The following is a 22,448-nucleotide window of genomic DNA, read 5'->3' as shown; positions in this document are numbered from 1 at the left end:
TCAGCTCTTGCAACTCGTTTGAAGTAGCCTTGGCAACTTCATTTCAGTCTTTTAATTTCTAATAAAGAAGAGTTATTTTCCAAAATAGCCTATATCCACAATTTTGATGCATTTTCATAAATCACTCTTTAAATGTGACTTTCCAAGTAATTTCAGTGGAATTGTAATTGGGTTATTGTTATTTATCTATTCTTCTGTGTAGCCTAGTTGTCTTTTTAACTATAGGCCTAATACAATGTTTTACACAGTCAGCAACCTTTTTGCATTTACATGCAATGGTAAACTAATTCCTTCCATGGAATTAAATTTTCTAGTTTATAGTTTGAAAAGTATAAAAGTTACAAAGTTGAAAAATACATAGCACGGGTGTCCTAAGCAAGACCTACACAGCAAAGTTTGAATGAAGTTTCTACGTCAAACGGTTGAAGCTGCATTAAATACGTTACAACAAGAAGAAGAAGCCTAGGAAGAACAGTACATTGCATTTTCATGCACTGTAATTCCATGGAAGGAATTACCATTGCATGTAAATGTAAAAAGGTTGCTGTGTAAAACATTGTATTTGTTAAAAAGACAACATATGACACAGTAGGCTAGAATAGATAAATAATTAGCCTAACCCAATTACAGTTCCACTGAAATTACTTGAATTATTTAATTACTTGAAAAGTGATTTATGAAAATGCATTACAATTGTGGACAGTAGGCTAGGCCCTATTTTGGAATATCTCTTCAAGACTGAAATGAAGTTGCCAACTTCAAACGAGTTGGTAGGCTACTGAAGTTCACCTACAGTGAAACGACTGGTAGGATTGCCAAGCTTACATACATAGGATAAGAGCTTAGACCCCATTGGAATACGGAATACAATCAACGATGATGCTATGCAGCAACAGGTAGGCCTAGGAAATTATATAACAAATGTAAGTTAGCTTATGGTAGGATATTTTAATGTACACAAACATATTACATAGCTTAAACGACTGCTAGCTTGCAAACAACAAACATGAGAATGATAGCAATGTAGTTTATTAGTCTACTGTAGAAACGACTGTGAGAAGAAGGCTTAAACCTGAATGGTGCAACTCGCATCTATCAGGTTGGACTTCACTTAGGACGCTGAGTTAAGACTGGCGTGGCTAGACCCGGCGCCCAGTTGGTGCAACCGGCCCCGACGTTAAACGTTACAGGGCGTTCACACTGTCTACGTCCGTCAACGGATCTCATTTACTTTACATGGGGCGGACTCGAAAGGAATTGTGGGTCCGTCCGTTACTTCAGCTCCGCTGCCTCCGTCAAAAAAGTTGAGAAATGTTCAACTTTTCAGGCAGCGACGTATCCGTTAGCCAATCAGATAGCGTGTATGCAAATATACATAAGGCAGACAGGCATTCCGAGATCCGTCGACGGACGTAGACAGTGTGAACGCCCTGTTAGCCGCGAGCTGATTGTCGTTAGCTAAATATAGTGCTTACGTTAACGTTAGGTAGGCTAAGGTTTGATTGTCTTTATAACGATTGATAACGTCACCTAGAGCTAACCGGTTACTGTAATGACAAGCAAGCAAATCAAGATAGGAGTAAGCTACTGCAGGAGACAAGACGATAATGTTCTGTGGCATGGTTTCAACGTTAGATTGCTTCGTCTGGTCACTAGTGTTACAGCCAGACAAGTTTAAAGTGGAGCACTATGTAACAAAACATCTTTGCCGCCAAAGCGTCTCAACATTAACTCTATGGGATATTTTAACTCTTTTATCGTAAATATCTCAAAATGTATAAAGTTCACACATTTGAAAAATACATTCCTCAAATCTCTGTTACAAGACCTTTGTAGGAGTGTTTGAATGACGTCAAACGGCTCAGTGTTTTTAGAGCCTTTGATAGTTGATTTTGGTCGGAAGAAGAATAATTATAAGAAGAACAGGGATAACAGTACATTGCATTTACATGCGATGTAATTAGTGAAGATGGACTGGTCAGGCCTTCATGTCTATAAACTTGACGCCTCTGACCATCCGTTTCTGAACGTCGAGATAGGGCCCATAGAAGGAGTTGCAAGTCTAGAGGATGGAGACAATGTGCAGGACTGAGAGGTAGAAGATGTTCAGATTTGAAATTGAGCCTCAGCAGTTTTAAGTTTGGGAACCTCTGCAATAGATGATGATCAGACGACTGCAGTGGTTAAGAGGAGGAATAAAGCAGGATCACAGAAATAAAATCATAATGTATAGATCCAGGAAGTGTCCTCTGCTGTTCACTATCTACATGCTACCCCTACAGGTCATATTATCCGTAAACATGTACTCAACTTCCACTGCTGGACTACACTCTCTCCTTCCACATCACCACCAAGTCCGCCTTCTACTGTACCACCATAGAAATATGTCACGACTCCGGCCTTCACTCATACATTCAGTAACTCAGTCACTCATCCATGCCTTCATCATCTCCTGTCTGGACTACAGCAATGGTGTCCTGTCTAGACTGCCCAGGCCTTTAGAAGACTTCAGTATGTTCAAAACTCAGCTGCCAGGGTTCTAACCCACACAAAGCTCTGGCAGCATATCACTCCCATCCTCCAACAGCTCCACTGGTAGCCATGTTACGCATTGCCTACAAGATCCTCCTGTTCACAGATCTCCTCCAACCCTACAATTGGTCACATTCCCTGCGGTTCTCTGACAAGGACCTGCTGGCCATCCCCTGCAACAGGTTGCAGACTTTTGGGGACAGAGCTTTCTCTGCTAATGCTCCCACACTCTGGACCAGTCTACCATTCCACGTCCACTCTGCCCCATCCCTGCTTATGTTCAAAAAGCACCTAAAACATTTATTTTCACTAAATCCTCTGGAGTTACTGGTGCAGGAAGTGAACAGCAAACAAGTCAAGTTTAGTAGTGTTAATGCCAATTGTGTATTTGGTGTGAATTGAAGTGCCTTTAGTACGCTGTGATGTATGTTCAATATTTAAGTCTAACCAATACCATATTTTGGTCCTTTGCAGATGTTTGACATTTATGTGGCCACTGCTGACTACAACCCAACAATTGCTAGTAAAGAAACAATAGCACTGAAGGAGGGACAGTATGTGGAGGTGCTGGACTCTGCTCACCCACTGAAATGGCTGGTGCGCACCAAACCAACAAAAAGCACACCATCCCGTCAGGGCTGGGTTTCACCTGCTTACTTGGATAAACGACTGAAGGTATGAATTGTTATGATAAGCTTTGTGTTTCTTCAATAGTGGGCCTTAGTGATAGTGAGCAATAGTGAGAATTGTAAATAATTATAGATTGTCAATGAAAGCAAGATGTAACAAATCAATAATATGGGGTGTGTTTCCCAAATATAGTTTAAAGGTCCTATAGAATGGATGAATTGAGTATTGCACTGTCTTCTCTGATGTTAAAATAGTATATATTCAACTTTGATTTAAAAAAATAAACTCAATTGCAATTTTACAAGACTAATTAAAACCATATATTTAGGCTGGGTATTGAAATGGTCTGTTTGACTAAATGGCGCCCTCTTTGGCAACCCCAATTGAACTTCAATGGCTTTGCGAGGTCTGACATCACAAGCAAGCAGTTTTGCTGAATCGCCCATTTTTTTGTGTCTATTTCTAAGTTCAAGATCTAAGTCCAAGATATGAAGGAGGGCACAACCATGCCTCATGTTCATGATAGCTCTTTGTTTATGCACAACCTCTCATAATTCATGAATACCAAGAAAAAAAATATTTCCATTCTAGGTCACCTTTAAGTGTTTTAAGAGGAATTAAAAGGTATACTTTGTTAAAAACAGTTTGATCTAGTACAGTGTGTCCCAAACATTTCTAACTAAGAGTTTAAAAGATACATATTTTGAGGCTAAATCCATGTTTTAGAAAATAATTATTATTAATCAAGTTTGTAAGTTTTAGCGTGCATGAGATGAGCACGTAATGTGCATCATAATACGCATGAGTTAATTTGGATTACAGGTGTTAAATGGTCACAAAGTCATGCACATAGTTGAAAAGAGCCAGGGCTAGCACAAGATCCTGGGCCCCTGCATAGGCAGTCCTGATGGGCCCCCATGCTCATCAACCACCCCCCTCCCCCTCCAAAAAACGCATAAATAGTAATAATGATCGGGCCTATGTACACAGGAATATGTAGGCCTAGATGTTTATAGGGTAATAACTGAAACTGAGGGCCATGTGTTTCACAAAGTTAAGATGTTTAGCACCATGGATTTCTTTTTCAGTTTGTGTTCACCTTTCTTTGAAAAACAAGTTACCAATTTTTTGTCCTCATTTTGTTTTCTCTCCTTCCCCTGTCTTCATTTTTCTTCAAGTCACTTCAAAACATTTGTGAGGGGGGAAGCCTTGCAGTTTTAACACAGTTGAAAAACTACTGATATGTGTGGATGCAATTCATACTGTTTTCTATGTAGTTAGTTAAAATAAAGGATCATACTTTTCCTTGGGACAAGCACTGTCGAATCTTGGAAAATGCTTTTCCATTTACATTGGGATTTTTTAAACATTTAGGGCCAGATGTACTAAGACAGTGCTAATACCGAGTTTTTGGATGCGCAGATGTACATAACCAAAAGCAAACAGTAGTAACAAACTAGAAATGTGCATGTCCGAGGACCTGCAGGAGTGGGCTTGCCCATGTGCAGATCGCCAAAAGGAGCGCAACGGTACCTCATTTTCGAAAAATCGCCCATACGGGTCAAAAGTTACAAGGATATAAGGAGGTTTATTTGTCACATATGCATATCATTACTAAAGTAAAGAATGCAGTGAAATTGTCAGTCGTGCTAGTAGAGGGAGCCTGTAAGTGTGTGTGTGCGTGCATTTCACTTTTCATTAGTGATGGATTTACATTATATACATCTAGACTTAATGGATTATTTTATAAAGAGGCAAACAGCTGCATTGGCATAATATAGGCAATAGAGACAACATTATCATTTTAAAAAGTGTGGTATTCCTTAATTTCAGTACATTGTTCCTACATAAAAAAAACTGCCTAACATATTTATCTAAGGCCATAATATTTTGTTACTAGCACCATACATCTGTCCTCTGTCAAATACAGTCGCATTTACAGCTCTGATCTACGGTGGCCGAGAAGGGCCAAACGCGCTCAATTAGAGAAAGCAGTTTCAAATACAAAACGGTGCAAATTAACAAAAGTACAAACAGAGAAACGTGGTGCAAATGAAAAAAACGCACTGCAAGAAACAAAAGCAAATGCATCTTCATGAAATGCCCTGCAGGAAGAGAAACGATGCAAAATACAAAACGCGGCATCTTCATGAAATGCGCTACAAATAGAGAAACGATGCAAGATACAAAAAAGCTGCAAACAGCGCTCCTACAACGGAAGTGCTCCAAACCTCCAGAGGGCGCTCTCACAGTGACAGCGCCATGGAGAGGCAGACACACAGTCTGGTGTAAAATGTAGTACAACGTCACGTAATGTACAGCGTTGTACATTGACATAAACATAATATATGAATATAAACAAAGACAAGTCACATTACCTTGCTACGCTGTAATGCAACTTCTTATTGCGATCAGTTTTTGATTGAGACGTTAGAAGAACTCGTCATCCTCCTGTGTGTCTGCCTCTCCATGGTGCTGTCACTGTGAGAGCGCCCTCTGGAGGTTTGGAGCACTTCCGTTGTAGGAGCGCTGTTTGCAGCTTTTTTGTATCTTGCATCGTTTCTCTATTTGTAGCGCATTTCATGAAGATGCAGCGTGTTGTATTTTGCATCGTTTCTCTTCCTGCAGCGCATTTCATGAAGATGCATTTGCTTTTGTTTCTCGCAGTGCGTTTTTTTCATTTGTACCACGTTTCTCTGTTTGTACTTTTATTAATTTGCACCGTTTTGTATTTGAAACTGCTTTCTCTAATTGAGCGCGTTTGGCCCTTCTCGGCCACCGTACTGATCAAAACCGTTCAAGAGTTATTTAGGAGAAGTCGTGCGTTTTCTTTAATTTTTCCATCCTGGCTGCAAATGAAACAGCATGGGGACGAATGTAGGCTAACTTAGTTTAAGCTATGTAAATTTCCCACAACTTCAATATTTGACAACATATCATGAATAGTATTTCAAATTTGTGTTATTTTGGATAGATTGCTGCTGGGCTATACATCTTGGTTCATGTCATTGCTCATTGCCGTGCACTCAGTGCCGTCGGTGAAGCGCGGTTATGTCATTTGGCTGAGCAATGGAGGTTAACTCTTTGAATGCCGCATTGTTTTTGGAAGCTATGTCCCAGAGTGCTGGCAAGCTAGATCATTTTTTACTATATTTGTAGAGCCACAGCGTATTCTATGTTATAGTTATGGACACATACTATGGCTCATTTGAAAGGTGAGACTCTGAGCTCTCAGTGGGTGAAAACCATTTATTTCTACATGTCTCCATTCCCGAGAAATCCCAAGCTAAACAGTGGCTGGTTTTCATCAAAATCCCTGTTTGTCTTCTAGAAACGGAGATATAAGCCGCTTTAAGACAGACGTACATTTCCGCAATGTTCGCAGACTTTTTACGGAAGGGGCTTTTTTTGTTGTGCTGTCTGAATTCATATGTCCGTATATCTACCTCCGGAACCTTTCCTGCTGCCGACCTATGTGCCGCCACAGCTGCTATGTGTATGCAATCGTGGAAACTTGCACTTGTCAGTGATGATCAAAGATTCTAGAACAGAGCTCTGTTCTAGAATCTTTGGTGAGCCTGCGTGTATTTAAAGCGCCCTATGTCAATGAACAGTTCGATCTCTCTAACACGCTGCAGGTAGGCTACCTCTTCCATAGCCTAGGCTACTCCTGGGGTGATTCTCAAACTCTCCCCTCGATCCTCGATGCTCGGTCCCACTGATCTACTAACTAACACTGGATAGACTATCCCATTGTTGAGACTGCCACCTTGTGACGAACCCACAAAATTACTAAATGACCTTGAATTGACTTGACGTGCCTGATTCGACACAATTCATGCGGCAATATCAATCAAATGCTGCTTTGTGATATAATGTCCAGATAAAATGTCCGGATTGTGAGATTTCATGAGTTTTCGATGGTCATCTACTTCAGTTCTCTTCATGATAGACTTCCAAAAATCACACATAAGGTGAGTTAGAGTGTCTAGTTTCGTAATTAAAAAAAAAAGCAAAAACGCAATATTGCGTTATTGGCACTCTACGCATCCCAGTAAGCACAAGAACGTCTGCAAGGCGTCTTGCAGATGTGTTCGAAAGGTCTGCTGGACGGCTGTAAGATGTATTCTAGAGAGCGTTTGCTAATCTGGCAGATGTATCTGATACGTCTTGCTAAGATCTTCAAACAGCGTTTAGCAGCCGTATCCCAGATGCTCATCAATACGTCATAATAGGACATCCATCTCCCTAACGTCTTACAAAGATCTTATAAAGATATTAAATATGATAAAGATCTGGAACTACGACACGCATTCTCAGTGAGATGCCGCCGCTGTTTGTAAGATCAAAATAAGACGTTGGAACACGATGTAATTAAGCTGTTCAGATCTTTTCCAGGCGTCTTGGAGACGTATTTGTCTCTATTTGTGCTGACTGGGATGGGAGCTAAAAACGCAATATTACGTTGTTGGCACTCAATGAGTTAATATGCTCTATGTTTTGTCCAAATTATATTTGTCTATCGCTCCCCATGTCAACAACAGACTACCAACGTGGATTTAGTGCCATGATTCAAATCCTCTGATGAGTGCAACAGAATGAATAGTGTCCACTGAATAGTCTTCTGTGCATATAGCTGTAACGTGAGCTCATTCCCTGCTCAAAAGTTCGCAGAGATGTGGATATAGAAGTCCGACATCAGAGCAAGCCGTTTACTTAGTCCAATTAACGGAATTATGTTGACATGATGTGATAATCGATTAGGGTTTATGTTACAGTTTACAGTCCGTTCGCCTTAATTCCTCTGCCATGTTCGCGTGATCCTTATCCATAGTGCTTCTACTGAAACATAATTAGGCCATCTCCTACATCGCAGGTGTGGCCATCCCAGACAATTAAAGGGACATTGTGTAAGATTTCCAATGGTTTGTTACCAAAATCAACATTTCCCATTCATAAATGTGGCCTCATTCATGTGTAATTACACCTACCACCAATTCGAAGCATTCCTATTGGCTCAGAAATCCTCGTTTGAATATCCATAGCTCAGACCCGGCGCTCCATTTGCGTGCGCCATCTTGGAATACGGGTGGGCGCTCCGGACATATGCGATTGCGAAATACTACAGCTCCGTCTTTGACTTCTGAAGGCAGAGACCATAGCTATGTCTATGGCAGAGACCATATCTCGGATCTATCCATTTCCTACATTCAGCGATGTAAGTTATGAACCCGTTTTCAACAAGCCACCTGTCTATCTAACATTCCAACACTGTAATTGTATTTTCCAAATAAACAAATAAAGTAACTTTGATCGTGATCTGTCACTGTCTCCGCAATGGCCTTTAGTTTAGTTTACATAGCCACGTAAAAGGCTTTCTAGACCCACAGACAGTTGATAAACTAACCTACCATAGTTTTACTAGAACTAGAAGTTCTACAAAGTTATACAAATTTGCTGAACGGAGGAGGATGTTTCAGGTTAGTTGCAAAACATTCACGGGCACCATATTATTGCCCTCTTACATGTCACAGTCATTTCTATACCAACTAAGACTGCAGATTCGTAAAGAAACGCAAGCACCCACATCATAAGTGTTTCTTAATTAGGTTTGTACCAAACATGACATTTTACCGTGACTCGAGGAGCTGTAAACAGCTGTGAGATTTTGTACAAAACCGCTAGCTACCACTTCCCATTACGGTGCAAACGTTAGCGAGCTAGCTCGGTTAACAGGCTAAATGAAATGGTTTGTTGTGTCCGAAAGTGTGTCTTATTGGTATCACACACAAGCAATGACAATGGAGAAGTTTCGGTTTTATGTTACTTCAGGTTAGTTTGCAACAACAAGTTTAACCACAGTCCTTGGCTACCTAGCTAGCAAGCCTGACTAGCCCTTCCCATAACTTTCTATGTAGGCCTACTGTGCTAGCTAGCTACTGTGCTAACCAGCTCGGTTAACAGGCAAAGTGAAATAATTTATTACGTATCCGAAAGTGAGTTTTATTGGCAACACACACAAGCAACGACAATAGAGAAAAGTTCTGTTTTGACTAGGAGACTGGAACTAGGGCCATTGTCTTGGTAGATTCACGACGAGATTAACATTATACTCAACAACCTAATGAATGTTTTGCAACGGCTTGCAAATGTTGGCAACGATGTGCAACGTTTAGTCATAGACAGTAAAAGAAAATTGCATTTAATTCACACCTCCGCAACAGTTTTGTCTCGTCGCAGATCTTTGGGCATTATGTTTTTTGACCTGAGAAGCTACCGTAGTCCGTATAGGCTGCGATATAATCCCTAACCGCTAGATGGGAGAAAACATTTTGGAAAATCGGCCCTACGGGTCAAAAGTTACATGCACACACGTTCACAGGCACACACAGCCCAAGCCAGCCCAGCTCAAGCAGATCTGCCAGCTGCAAGCAATCAAGCCAGGAGCTAACGAGCAAGCCAGCAGCTAAAGCCTACCTTACATTGAAAGACTTTGCAAAGATTTGGAAAAGATTTTTGAAAGACTACAGTCTCAGACCCTCTCACATCTAAAGACAATTCATCAAGTTTCTAGTCACAGTCTAGTCGCAGGCCAGTCTCAGATTAGGAGTGGGTAGACTGTGGGTCACTATTTATAAGACTGCTACTAGATTCCTTCAAATTATTTCCATCGTGCACTAGGCTACACGTCATCATCAACAGGAACTCATATATGATAGCCTACTCATCAAAGTCATATTTTCGCGTTTCTGCAGCATTGTTTCATGTGTGACATTACTAACAGATATAGAATTGTTCTGCCACGTAGAATAGCCGACTAATAAATTATAGGAAATTCATTAACAAATAATCATATAGGCAACAGCTGTCGCCTATTTTGCCCCTTCCTGTTTCGTGTTGGAGCGAGGTCACTATAGGGAGGGAAAGTAATCTCATTGCCATCTAGTGGTTGCGTTCCTAGAGGTTAGCGGGAGTGGATGGGATTTTCTTTTAGAAAAATATATCTCGGCCCACGATGGGAACTTAGTTAAATGCCTTCAATATGCTATGCATTTAGGTCAGTTCTATTGCTTCTAGTGGTCATACTTTATTTTTTAGGATCAGTTTAATTGTTTTGAGTTTGTTTGTAACATGGTGATAACGAACTACAGTAGCATTTGACGTCACCAGTTTGGGCGCTTCATCTACAAATGATCAAAACGGCAATTTGCTTAACTGGCTTTACATATTTTTGTAATAACAGAGAGCGATGTAAACCGCGTGGTAATTACCTTTATGTTGGGATAACTTGTGTTGTGCTCCTACTCACACAAGAGCTGGCAGTAAGTGTGATTGTCTACTAACTAACCAACTAGCTAACAGGCTAATAAACAAACCATGCTAGGTGAGTAACGTCGTTGAAGGGTGTCACGTCACTTGTAGTTGTAGTCCATTTATGAAATGAAACGAGCAATTACGTTTTTTTAAAATAAGGCGAAATAGGGTCTGATATTTTCACAGTTAGTAGATTATTACAGTATGCAGACTGAAAAATATTTTTGGTGGATAAGATCGCTGGCAAAACTAGAAAAAGACTGACTCCGACGCTAAGATTGGCACCTTACACTAAACGATTTAGATGACGGGAGCGCGCCGCGATTTTAGTACAACTCCCAAGATTTCCGCCCGATTTTGGAAATGTAGTCGCCGACTGTTGAAACAGACCAAAATCGTACAATGTTAGCCAGCCTTAAGGAGCTTGTGATGACACAATGCTTGAACGTTCCGCCATTCATTTCAATGGGACCGAAAAACGGGAATACCGCAAAAACGACAACGGGCAGCCACCCGAAAATAGCTGGCATCATACACCGGATCGGGCCTGAATTTTTAGTGTTGGAACCGCGTTGATAGCTCAAACACTCTAGGAGAAGAGGCGTCTTTAAAAAGTGTGAACAGGCCCCAGCCGTGGCGCGACTGGCTGGGGCACCTGCACCACACGCCGGCGACCCGGGTTCGATTCCCGCCCCGTGGTCCTTTCCGGATCCCACCCCGACTCTCTCCCACTCGCTTCCTGTCATTCTCTCTACTGTCCTGTCCAATTAAAGGCATAAAAAAAAATCTTTATAAAAAGTGTGAACAGGGTGAACAGGAATAATAAATAAGAAGTAAACTTCAGAAGAACAATAGTGGGCCTTGCTTTACAGCAAGCCCACTAATAAAAGCATAGGACAATAGTCAAAGAAAGGTTTGAAAGGGGTCATTTAAAAAAAGAAAAGGTAAAATCACTTAAAATAAAGAATAATTTAAAAGACAAAATAAAAGACACAAGGTAGGATCATTTTCAATGCAGATTCAGATTTGTAACTGAAGTTAAGTTAGCAGAAAGCATCTGAGAACAGTTTGGTCTTAAGAGTCATTGCATGAGAAAACCAGGCAGAGGTGGGAAGATGGGGGTCGGCCAAATTGGCTCATACTTTGTATATGTGATAAGTATGTGGAACTATGAACAGCCATATACTTAAAACCCTCCAGCTGTTTTTTTGTTATGGAGTTCTGGGACCCCTCTCAGAGACCCTCAAAAATCAAACAATTCATGGCTGAAAATGACTGAAATTGCCATTTCTACCCTGATTATCCTGATAAAGATATGAACATAAGCTTTATATTTCCATAGAGCCTAGGTAGCATAGTTTTAAAGACCAAAAGGTGCACCGAGGGGTTATCTACACCACTGAAAGCAGAATTTCCCTCCCTCTAAATTTCGGTCATTTTTAAGAAGCATTATCTCGTATTCGCAGTGGCTTTGGTGGATGGTTTTACTGTTGCTGGAGAAAGGAACATCTACTGATTCAAAAACAATTGTCGTCTAATTGGGCCACACATAATGTGTGACGTGCCAGGAGGGTCTTTAGCAGGATTTGTTGTATTTTGGCCTATGATAAACCATATTCAGATCGCCATCACATGGCCATACCATGGCATTACATCACAAACAGATGTAATGCCAGATGTTTGCGATGTAATGGCATGGTATGGCCACTCGGTGGTGATCTGAATAGTCTAGTTTCAAATGTATGACAACCAAGAACAACAATGCATGCAGAGGTCTGCACTCGTTGAGTGCTTTTCTAGTTAATTAAAGCTTTCTTTAACAATTTGTCATACAGTGACACAAAAATTTACCATAAATTACCCTATAGTGAGATATTATTACCTGGTTTATTATACTCCAAAACCCGAAAAAACCCCGTAAAGACCCTCCTGGCACGGTGCACATTATGTGTGGCCCAATTAGACGACAATTGTTTTTGAATCAGAAGATGTTCCTCTGTCCAGCAACAGTAAAACCATCCACCAAAGCCACTGCGAATGTGAGATAATGCCTCCTAAAAATGACCAATTTTAGAGGGATGAAAATTCTGCTTTCAGTGGTACAGATAACCCCCTAGTGCACCTTTTGGTCTTTAAAACTATTCTACCTAAGCTCTATGGAAACATAAAGCTCATGTTCATATCTTTATCAGGATAATCAGGGTAGAAATGGCAATTTCAGTCATTTTCAGCCATGAATTGTTGGATTTTTGAGGTTCTCTGAGAGGGGCCCCAGAACTCCACAACAAAAAAGAGTTCGAGGGTTTTAAGTATATGGCTGTTCATAGTTCCACATACTTATCACATATACAAAGTATGAGCCGATTTGGCCGACCCCCATCTTCCTACCTCCTGCTGGTTTTGCCTGGTTTTCTCGTGCAATGACTCTTAAATCTAGATTTAAAACTGGCTATTGGGGTCTTTTTTTAATATCATCCAAAAGTTGGTTCCAGAGCTGAGCAACTAAAAGCTGCTTCACCATGTTTAGTTATAACAGCAGGTTTTACAGTAGTAACAGGTTTTTCTCCTGAGACCTGAGAGGACAAGAAGGTGTGTACTGCTGAAGCATGTCTGCTAGGTGTTTAGGTCCTGCTCCATTTACTGATTTATAAACAAGCTGTAGTGCTTTAAAGTCAATTCTGTGACTTACTGGAAGCCAGTGAAGGGACTTAAGAATTGGAGTAATGTGGTCGGTTGTTTTCGTTTTTGTCAGCTGAAGAAAATGTTGAGACATCCAGGTGTTGATTTGTTCTATACACTGACACAGAGATTCAATGGGACCATAGTCATTTAGTGACAGAGTCAATTTCTGTGTAATCTGCATAGTTATAATATGAAATCAAATAATTTTTGACGATTTGTCCAAGTGGGAGCATATAGAGGTTGAATAATAGTAGTGGCCCCAAGATCAAAACCTGGGGAACACTAAAGGTCAAGGACAGATTGAGGTACAGTTGGCAACAAAGATGCTCCTCTCTTGTAGATATGACTTGAGCCAGTTGATAACTACTGTATGCCTGTAAATCCAACCCAGTGTTCTAGTCTGTGTAGTAAAACATTATGATCAACAGTCTTAAATGCTGCCCTTAAGGTCCAGTATCACTAGGATTGATGCTTTACTAGAATCTGAGTTGAGGCGTACAATATGTCATTGAAAGCTTTAACACGAGTTGTTTCAGTGCTGTAATTTGTCCGAAAACCAAATGACCAAAGTGATCAAAATACCCAATAGAGAGGAGACTAAATCTTTTCTTGACATGCTGGATTTGCCCTCAATAGGAAACATACAAAATAAGACTATAGCATCACCAATAACTGCAGAGGAGATTAAGAAGGCTATAGGAAAATTAAAAACATCTAAGGCACCAGGCAGTGATGGATTTCCACCTGAGTGGTATAAAAAACTTAACCAAGAGTTGACTCCACTCCTCCTCACTACCTTTAACTGGATTATGGAAAAAAACTGTATTCTTCCATCATGGAAGGAAGAGATTATTACAGTGCTCCCCAAACCACAAAAAATAAAGAATTATGTTAAAATTATAGGCCCATATCAATTTTAAATGTTGACTATAAGATGTATACTTCAATTATAGCTAATAGACTACAGACAATTATACCAGATATTATTGATGAGGACCAAACAGGTTTTGTTAGAGGACGTCAAACCCAAGATAATATTAGAAGAACTTTGCTTATTACAAATAGAATACAAAAAAACAAGTCACCAACAGCATTGATTAGTCTTGACGCAGAAAAAGCATTTGATATGGTTAATTGGGAATATTTATATATGACACTGGAGAAATTTGGTTTTGAAAAGAATACTATACAGTGTATTAAATCCATATATAATGAGCCAACAGCAAGGGTAAAAATAAATGGTTCTTGTTTAAAGACAAATTCATATTATTAGAGAGAGGAACTAGACAAGGATACTGTTTAACACTAGAAGCGGCGTGCCGTTCTGACCCACTTATACCTAGAAGCGCCGCGCCCCGGTCATTTGACCGCTTTGATGACCTACTAGAAGCGCCGTGCTGGTGTGAACTACTTAAAGCACGGCTGAGGCGGTCAAAAGACTGCTGAGTTCTTAGACTTGGAGGCTGTTACTTACACATAATGATAGCTAGATGGCGCTTCGTGCACAAATCAAATCGTTTGGTCATAAATTCAGTTTGCACTAAGCCATGTGTCATTCGTGTCAGACCGTGTTGTTGATAGTCTGTGGTTGTTTCATTATGACATACAGCACGTTTGAGTTATCTGTTGTTTGTGTTGATTTGTGTTGTTTGAGGTAAAAACTCTGGAAGAGTTCTTGAACAAACCTTAAGCAAACTTGACTTTCAACTTTTTCATAGTATTTCATTTTTTATATTTCGTTTTTACATTTTGTATGCTACTTAGAAATGTTATTTATAGGCTATTTTAAAACGGAGGCATGCGTTCTGTGATTATAGCCTGACCCGACGGAACCGAGGGATTTCGACCCAACACCGGTGTTCTTGGATCTCGAGATTCGTAACACTGGCCCGCAGGTTGGGTTTGGGCAGATAATCTAAGCTCTAAAATGAATGGGTGGCTAGTTCTAATTCACTCCCCAAATTCACTTCTATTCATTTAATAGGTAGCCTATATGTTCGCGCAGCCGAAAATTATCGGACCTGGAACAAAGAGCCTAACCTAGTCTGATTTCAATTACACAGTAGCCAGGATTTCATGCCGCATTTTACAGGCTACCGCGGCCACTTTCTAAAACAATTTTCATTTATTAAGGGAGAAGCATCTTGTAGGGTCTAGCTACCTCGGAGGGAGGGAGATAGAGAGAGCAGCTATGCTGAGCAGGCATAGGCGCGAGAAGTAATTAAAAATGATGAGTGAAAGATGTTCTCCGTTTTGTGAATGTTGTAGGCTATGTTTGCGATGTCTGCTGAAATAAGCTATAGGCCTATTGTTTCTACAGTTTAAGCTAACTTCTATGTGAATTCGTGATTCAGCATTGAGACACACATTTTCTAATATCAGTGGGGCAGAGCCCGCTAGTATAGCTTCAGCCCAAAAACCTAAGGATTGCTGGTTCGATCCCCGACCCAGAGTTCTTTTGAGCAAGGCATCAATAAAGTATATTCTATTCTATTCTTTTCTATTCACACAACTACATGCACGCTGACGAATTCAAACATTCTGAAACGCGCATATGCGATGAAACATGATTGCGCATTCTTCCACGAGTTGCCTAAACAGCCAGCCTATTGCTCTGCCTTACAAATCAAACAACTATGCAGGGGGCAGAGAGAGGGGGTGGGTGTCAGTATTATTTTTTATATTTTTTGTGTATGTATGTATTTGTTTTTATGGATATTCAACATTCATAAATCAACAAAGTAAAAAAAAAAAATACCCCTTTGATGTTAGGAAGGTAGTTAGACTACTTTTTCAATAATTTTGCCAATAAAAGAAAGATTGGATATGGGCCTGTAATTGTTTAAGGCAAGGCAAGGCAATTTATTTCTATAGCACAATGCATACATTGGTGCAATTCAAAGTGCTTCACACAAATACATAGCATGGATTTATCCAGGTTATTCTTCTTGAGCAGTGACTTTGCAACAGCTGTTTTCAGTGACTTAGGAAAAGTGTCAGACAGCAGTGAAACGTTTACAACATGTGACATCTGTTGTTATATGGTGAAAAAATGTTTTGAATAAATTGGCAGGCAGAGTGTCCACATGTGGAAGAACTGAGACTATTTACCATCTTTTTTTCCAAGTGTTTCATAGTCTATCAAAATGAACGTTGAGTGAAGAGTTTGTGATATATAAATATGAATAAGATTAAATCTAAGTTTAATGTTAATCTTGTTGTAATATGAAGTCTAGGAAGAGCAGTAATAATAATTATAATTATAATAGTTTCAACATATAACCTTTTTCTTTTGATATGTCTTCATTTTGGTAACTAGCTTTCTACAGATGCAGGAGAGCCCTCTGAGTGCACTGGGGAGGAGGTTACTGAAGGAGAGTACAAGAGGAAGCTGTGGTATGTTTGAGATATTACACTCCCTGAAATAATTGCATACACATATACACATATCAAGGGGAGGTGGAAAATGAGTGTAATTCCCCAAATGGTGGAATATCCCTATTTGTTTAATATGCACTTAGTATATTGAGTGTTTCTGATGTGTTATGGTTTGTATAATACTATTGTTTTTGTTATAATTAGTCCATTGGATTTGATTTCAGCTGAGCTACTCCTACTCTCATTTTAAGTCTTCAATAAAGAAATGGTTATTAAACTTATAAACAAAATCAAAAAATCTGAAGCACTAGGAATAGAAAGCGTATGGCTGTATGTCTGCTTGTCTGTCTGTCTGTCTTAGTTATTATTGTGTTTTGTAGCGCATGTCTATACAGTATGTCTACTTTTGGCTTGCCTTATTGTCTGTTTTTGTTTTTGTATCTTGTTTGACCCCTTCCCCCTTTTCCTTTAATGTTTTAGTCTATGTCCTGTTAGTCCCCTTCCATCCTACTGATCACAATGGAAACAAGCCTTTGGGCTTTATTGAATTTTTATATCCTTTTGAACACATGATATTGTTCAATAAAGAATCAATCAATCAATAAATACTTACATGTCTGTGCTATGCCAAGCAGCTAGCTGTTTGGTTATAACGTCGCAGCAACATACAGTACATGCAGTCAGTTTTCACCTGGCATTATTTTGATTATTATAATGTTAACATTGGTATTTGGAATGTTAGCCGTGTGCCTCATGTTCTACAGTAAATGGCACCTAGACATGCTTTTTCAAAATGTGTAATGCCTGGTAGACAACAATTCTGATATTGTGCTCTTTTTCACACCTATTTAGTCAACTCATCCAAGAGATGATTAACAGTGAGGCAGAGTATGTGAAAGAGATGGAATTCGTCTCATCCCACCATCTGAAGCAAATGGAGAGTGAGGAGGTCCCACCTGAGATGGCAAGCCAGAAGGACACTATATTTAGAAACATTGATGACATCAAAGCCTTTCATTCCAGGTTACTAGATATGCATTATATTTTATATCACAGAGATGATTCACTACCTCTGAAACAAATAAGCTCTGGCAGCTGAGCACTTCCCCTTTTGTGTATTATCATCGTCTCACAAGAAATAAGTCAGCTCTTACTGAGATCTCACCTGTTTACTCTTCTTCAGGTCAAAACAAACAGAGGGCTATTTCTCAGCTGCAAGCGGTGTCTAAGCCTTTCTGAACTTAAGTTTAATTTAAGATATCAAAATACCTTTTTTTCCCATCTCAATTTATTCGTATTGCTCCTTGGGAGAAATAGGTCAGATCTTATTTTGAACATTGCTTTCCTATGAGATGAAACCGTACTTGCATTAATCTTTGCTTTTCGAAAGGATTTCAACAACTCCCCACCGTACAGAAAACCTTTCGAAAAGACAAAACAGTATTTTACAACCCTGTTACCATATAGTTATTGTGAAATTACCTCATTTATTTAATCATAACAACAGATAACAGGTCACATATTATGTCACAATAAGTAAATCCTAAATATTTATTGCTTCAGTAAGTACATATTAACAGCAGTTATTACCATTTTATTTTACCCTTAAACCCGAGTTATTTGCATTGTTGTTGTATGGTAACTGCACAGTAATTGCCTAGAAATTACACATTAATTATTTGTAATATGTGGTTTAAAAATATTATTACCATTAATTTGCATACATATTACCATAACATTACCCACTTATTACAATCTATAAATGTCTGATACTAAAATACTTTGACTATCTGTCTAAACTCTATCTGCTTACTTTCCTTCAGCTGCATTCTCCCTGGCCTCAATGAGTGTGATACAGATGATGATGTAGCCATGCAACTCCTGAAAAATACTGAAGGGTTTGAGAAATATTTACAGTACTTGGTGAGCCAGCGCCAAGCTGAAGCTGCTATAAGTGAGAAGATCACCCACCAGTATTTCAAGGTATGTATACTTGACAATGTACAAATGCATACAACTATACCAGATAAGTAAATTCCTAATGTACCAAACTTGCTTAATCATCCAAATCTGCTGTTAGCCTGGTGTGCTAAAAATTAATTCCACTTATCTACTCATTTGTCTGTATTCACCACTTGTACACCACTAATGTTAGTGAATGGCTGAACAGCTAAATAGTTTCATTGTTTAAATTATTACACTATTGAAAAGTTAATTACAGTGCATGAAAATGCACTGTACTGTTCTTCCAAGGCTTCTTCTTATTATAGTGCATGAAAATGCACTATACTGTTCTTCCAAAGTCTTCTTATTATTCCACTACTTCTAACGCACGCAATTCAGCTTCAACCGTTTAACGTAGAACACAGGTGTCAAACTCAAGGCCCGCGGGCCAGATGCGGCCCGCCACGTCATTTCATATGGCCCGCGAGAGCTTTAAGGGTCTGATACAGTATGTGGCCCGCGAGAGCTTAAAAGGTCCGATACAGTTTTTGCGTATAGGCAATACACTGCAATACAATGCACGCATGTGAGACTGACAGGGAGGCAACATCAACCACCTTCCTCTATGATCAGTGCAACTGGCTACATCAGATGTGATAGCAACGTGTAGGGGAGAGCCGGGTCAATTGAAACACGGGACGAAAGTAACATAGCGATTTCCTCGAAAACCATGCACATCTGAAATGTCATATGTCGTCAGTTTGTTCAACACACAAGACTTGCCAACCACGGGAAATCTCGTGCCATGACGTCATCGAATTCCAACGTTATCCCCGCAAACCTGTTTTTGACACCGGCAAGTAAAATCTTATGTGCGGTAATTTTTTTGTGATCACAACTCGTGTTTATTGTTTCATGCAATGATCACATGACCATACGAGAGATGAATCATTACTTAAACATGTCTGAAAGTGTTAAATGTCAGCATTTTGAGGTTTAGAAGCAAAATATGTTTAAGTGTTAGTTAGCACTGTCGGGACGATTGAAACAGTTGTTTCAATCGTCCCGAACTATCAATGCAAAAAAAAAAAAATGTTTCAAAATAAAAGAGGAAGATCAATTGTGAATCCCTCAACAAGGCTCACAACGGGAAATAAGTAAATTAGATGGAAATGTAGTCATCAGCATGGTACAAAATGAAGAAATGTGAGTTTAATCAAAACGCGTATCTCGACATTGATGCACATGGAAAGATACATTTTTTGACCTACTTATATTTTGAAGAATCCGGTGAAATTTTAGCCATGACAAGTACAGAAGTATGTTGTTAGGTATGTTTCATAAAAACTAGAGTAAAGTGAATGGTTTCTGTTTACAATATGCTGTTTCATTCGTCCCGCACATGTGTTTCAATTGACCCGACTGGGCGGGTCAATTGAAACAAATGACAACTTACGTTCAAAGTTAAAAAAACAACGCGATCACTCAAGGTGTATATGAAATTACACTGGTAACTAAGAGAGGACACATGTGAGTTGTTGATAATGTGACAACATTATTTGTATCCCTTTCACCTGTTTTGAAAAAGACGTTAAACTGAAAAGTGTTTCAATTGACCCTGCTCTCCCCTACGTGTGAAAACAAAATAGACCAGTATTCTAAACTATTTTAGCGAACGGAGCGCCTAAATTACGCGCTCGGTTTAGCCTGCCTGTGAATTGTCTGAAGTGCGTGTGCTTCTTTGAGAGGGGAATCGATGTAAGTTGTAAACTACGTGATACGTTTACGTCTACGTTTAAAAAGGCATGTATAATTGTGTGTAGTCCTATTATCCAAAAAATCCAGCTCCAAATCCTTGCTAATCGAGCAAGTGATTGTTTGGCCAAAAGCGAAGCCTATTCTGACCGAGAAGAGGTGCATTCATATCAGGCAAGCAGAGGTATGCTAGAAGTTTGTAGTAATCGCCCTGTTGCTTTGCATTTTTATTTCAGTTTAAAACGAACAACATAGAATCCACACAGCACCTTTCAACTTTAAAACTTCAAAGAAAAAGTCCACCGGGACTGTTCGCTTCTACTGTATGTGTATGGAACGGTGTAGGCTAGTGACGCATTTCATATGGATGCACTTTTTGACATGACAGTTAGCCTACTCGTTTGGATCACTTGCTAGATGTAAAACTGCATTTCGTTACTGGTATTTCACTCGTGCAATGACAGTAAAGTTGAATATACTCGAATCTAAAAACTCAGAAATATGAAAAAAAAAAAAGAATCCATGGCATGATCTCTTCCTGACTGACCAGTGACCCTCATTGAAAAGTCAAACTGTATGGAACTGACAGTGGTGTTTTGTTTTTACAAAACATAACAATAATAAAAAAGAACATGTCATGCTGATACCTTTTGCTCTTCTCGATTTTAGAAGTTTTACCGATGCTAAAGATTTTGTGGCTGGTGCTACAAATCTTAGAAGTTACATCTGGCCCTTTGAGGGCAACCATTGGGCTGATGTGGCCCTCGGTGAAAATGAGTTTGACACCCCTGACGTAGAAACTTCATTCAAACGTTGTTGCGTAGGTCTTGCTTATGCCATGTGTGCTTTGTATTTTTCAACTTTGTAACTTTTATACTTTTTAAACTATTAGTTAAAAACTATTACAATTTCCCCCATAGACTTTACATTGCTCATTATGACATCACGGCAGCAATTAGAATGTTACGCCAGGTGGCCAGTCCAGGTGCAGCAGCTCTCTCTCTCTCTCAGGCTCTTGAGACTACATTTTATGTTCCCCTGTATCAACTGTATCAACATAAGTCTTCCTAATTCCATCCAACTTTCTATCCATTCATCTTCTTCAAACCATTCACTCATCCACCCATTCTAAACAGTCTGCCTATCAACATCAATTAGACGATCTACATTCAACTTTTAAACAATCTACTCTGTCTCAGGCTTACACTCTGGCTCTCTTAAGACTAGCCAGTTAAATTGATTACACCTGTATCTGTATCCACTACTCTCAGTAGAGAGCTGTGTCTCTCCACTCTACAAGAATATAAGGCACATTCCATCCAACTTTCTATCCATTCATCTTCTTCAGACCATTCACTCATCCACCCATTAAACTGTCTATCAACATCTATTAAACAATCTGCCTATCAACATCCATTAAACTCTCTGTCTATCAACATTAATTAGACTATCTACATTCAACTTTTAAATTATTTACTGTGTCTCAGGCTTTAAGCACACTCTGGCTCTCTTAAGACTAGCCAGTTAAATTGATTACACCTGTATCAACTACTCTCAGAGAGCTGTATCAGTGTCTCTCTTAACAAAAATATAAGGCACATTCCATCCAACCTTCTATCCATTCATCTTCTTCAGACCATTCACTCATCCACCCATTAAACTGTCAATCAATATCTATTAAACAATCTGCCTATCAACATCCATGAAACATTCTGTCTATCAACATTAATTAGACTATCTACATATAACTTTTAAAGTATTTACTGTGGGTGCCTCTCAAGCAGCGTTTATATGTCCTCCCTCGCTCCTCGATCCTCAATGATCTACATAAAGAAAGATAGAAGAAAGGCTAGACTATCTCATTGTTGCCGCTCCATCATTCTTTATGTAGATCAGTGAGGATCGAGGAGCGAGAGAGGACGCGTAAACGCTATATGAGAGGCACCTTCTGTCTCAGGCTTTAAGCATACAATCTCATTAAGACTACAGATCCTGTTTCACTACTTCCTCTGTCAACAACTGTTTCAAAATAAAGGTCCTCACTGCAATAATACACTATTAAATCATTTAACCATTGTAACTACTCAACTATTTATCTGTTCAACCATTCCAACTGTCAGTTATCAACTATGCTTCCAGTCAACTACACGAAAACTCCATGTACCTACAACCAACATAGCAACCATTAAAATTAAGCGTTTATGACCGTTTCC

General features: G+C 39.4%; 2 protein-coding genes across 10 annotated transcripts in view; one reads left to right on the top strand and one right to left on the bottom strand.

The window, feature by feature from the left end:
• The window catches only part of atg9b (autophagy related 9B), an 839,198-nt gene that overhangs the window by 443,739 nt on the left and 373,011 nt on the right, over positions 1-22,448 (bottom strand). The window lies entirely within an intron of this gene.
• obscnb (obscurin, cytoskeletal calmodulin and titin-interacting RhoGEF b) overlaps positions 1-22,448 on the top strand; it is a 345,273-nt gene that overhangs the window by 284,420 nt on the left and 38,405 nt on the right. For all 9 annotated transcript variants that reach the window (XM_062517333.1, XM_062517305.1, XM_062517313.1 and 6 more), the window contains 4 exons: positions 3,007-3,207; positions 16,478-16,554; positions 17,389-17,559; positions 18,360-18,519. In XM_062517333.1, the coding sequence (XP_062373317.1) occupies positions 3,007-3,207; positions 16,478-16,554; positions 17,389-17,559; positions 18,360-18,519 (609 nt within the window). The remainder of the gene's footprint in view (positions 1-3,006; positions 3,208-16,477; positions 16,555-17,388; positions 17,560-18,359; positions 18,520-22,448) is intronic.

The sequence above is a fragment of the Sardina pilchardus genome, chromosome 2, assembly GCF_963854185.1.
Source record: "Sardina pilchardus chromosome 2, fSarPil1.1, whole genome shotgun sequence".
Classification (NCBI taxonomy): Eukaryota; Metazoa; Chordata; class Actinopteri; order Clupeiformes; family Clupeidae; genus Sardina; species Sardina pilchardus.
Note: the sequence above shows the minus strand (reverse complement) of the source record. Positions and strands in the feature narration are given on the sequence as shown.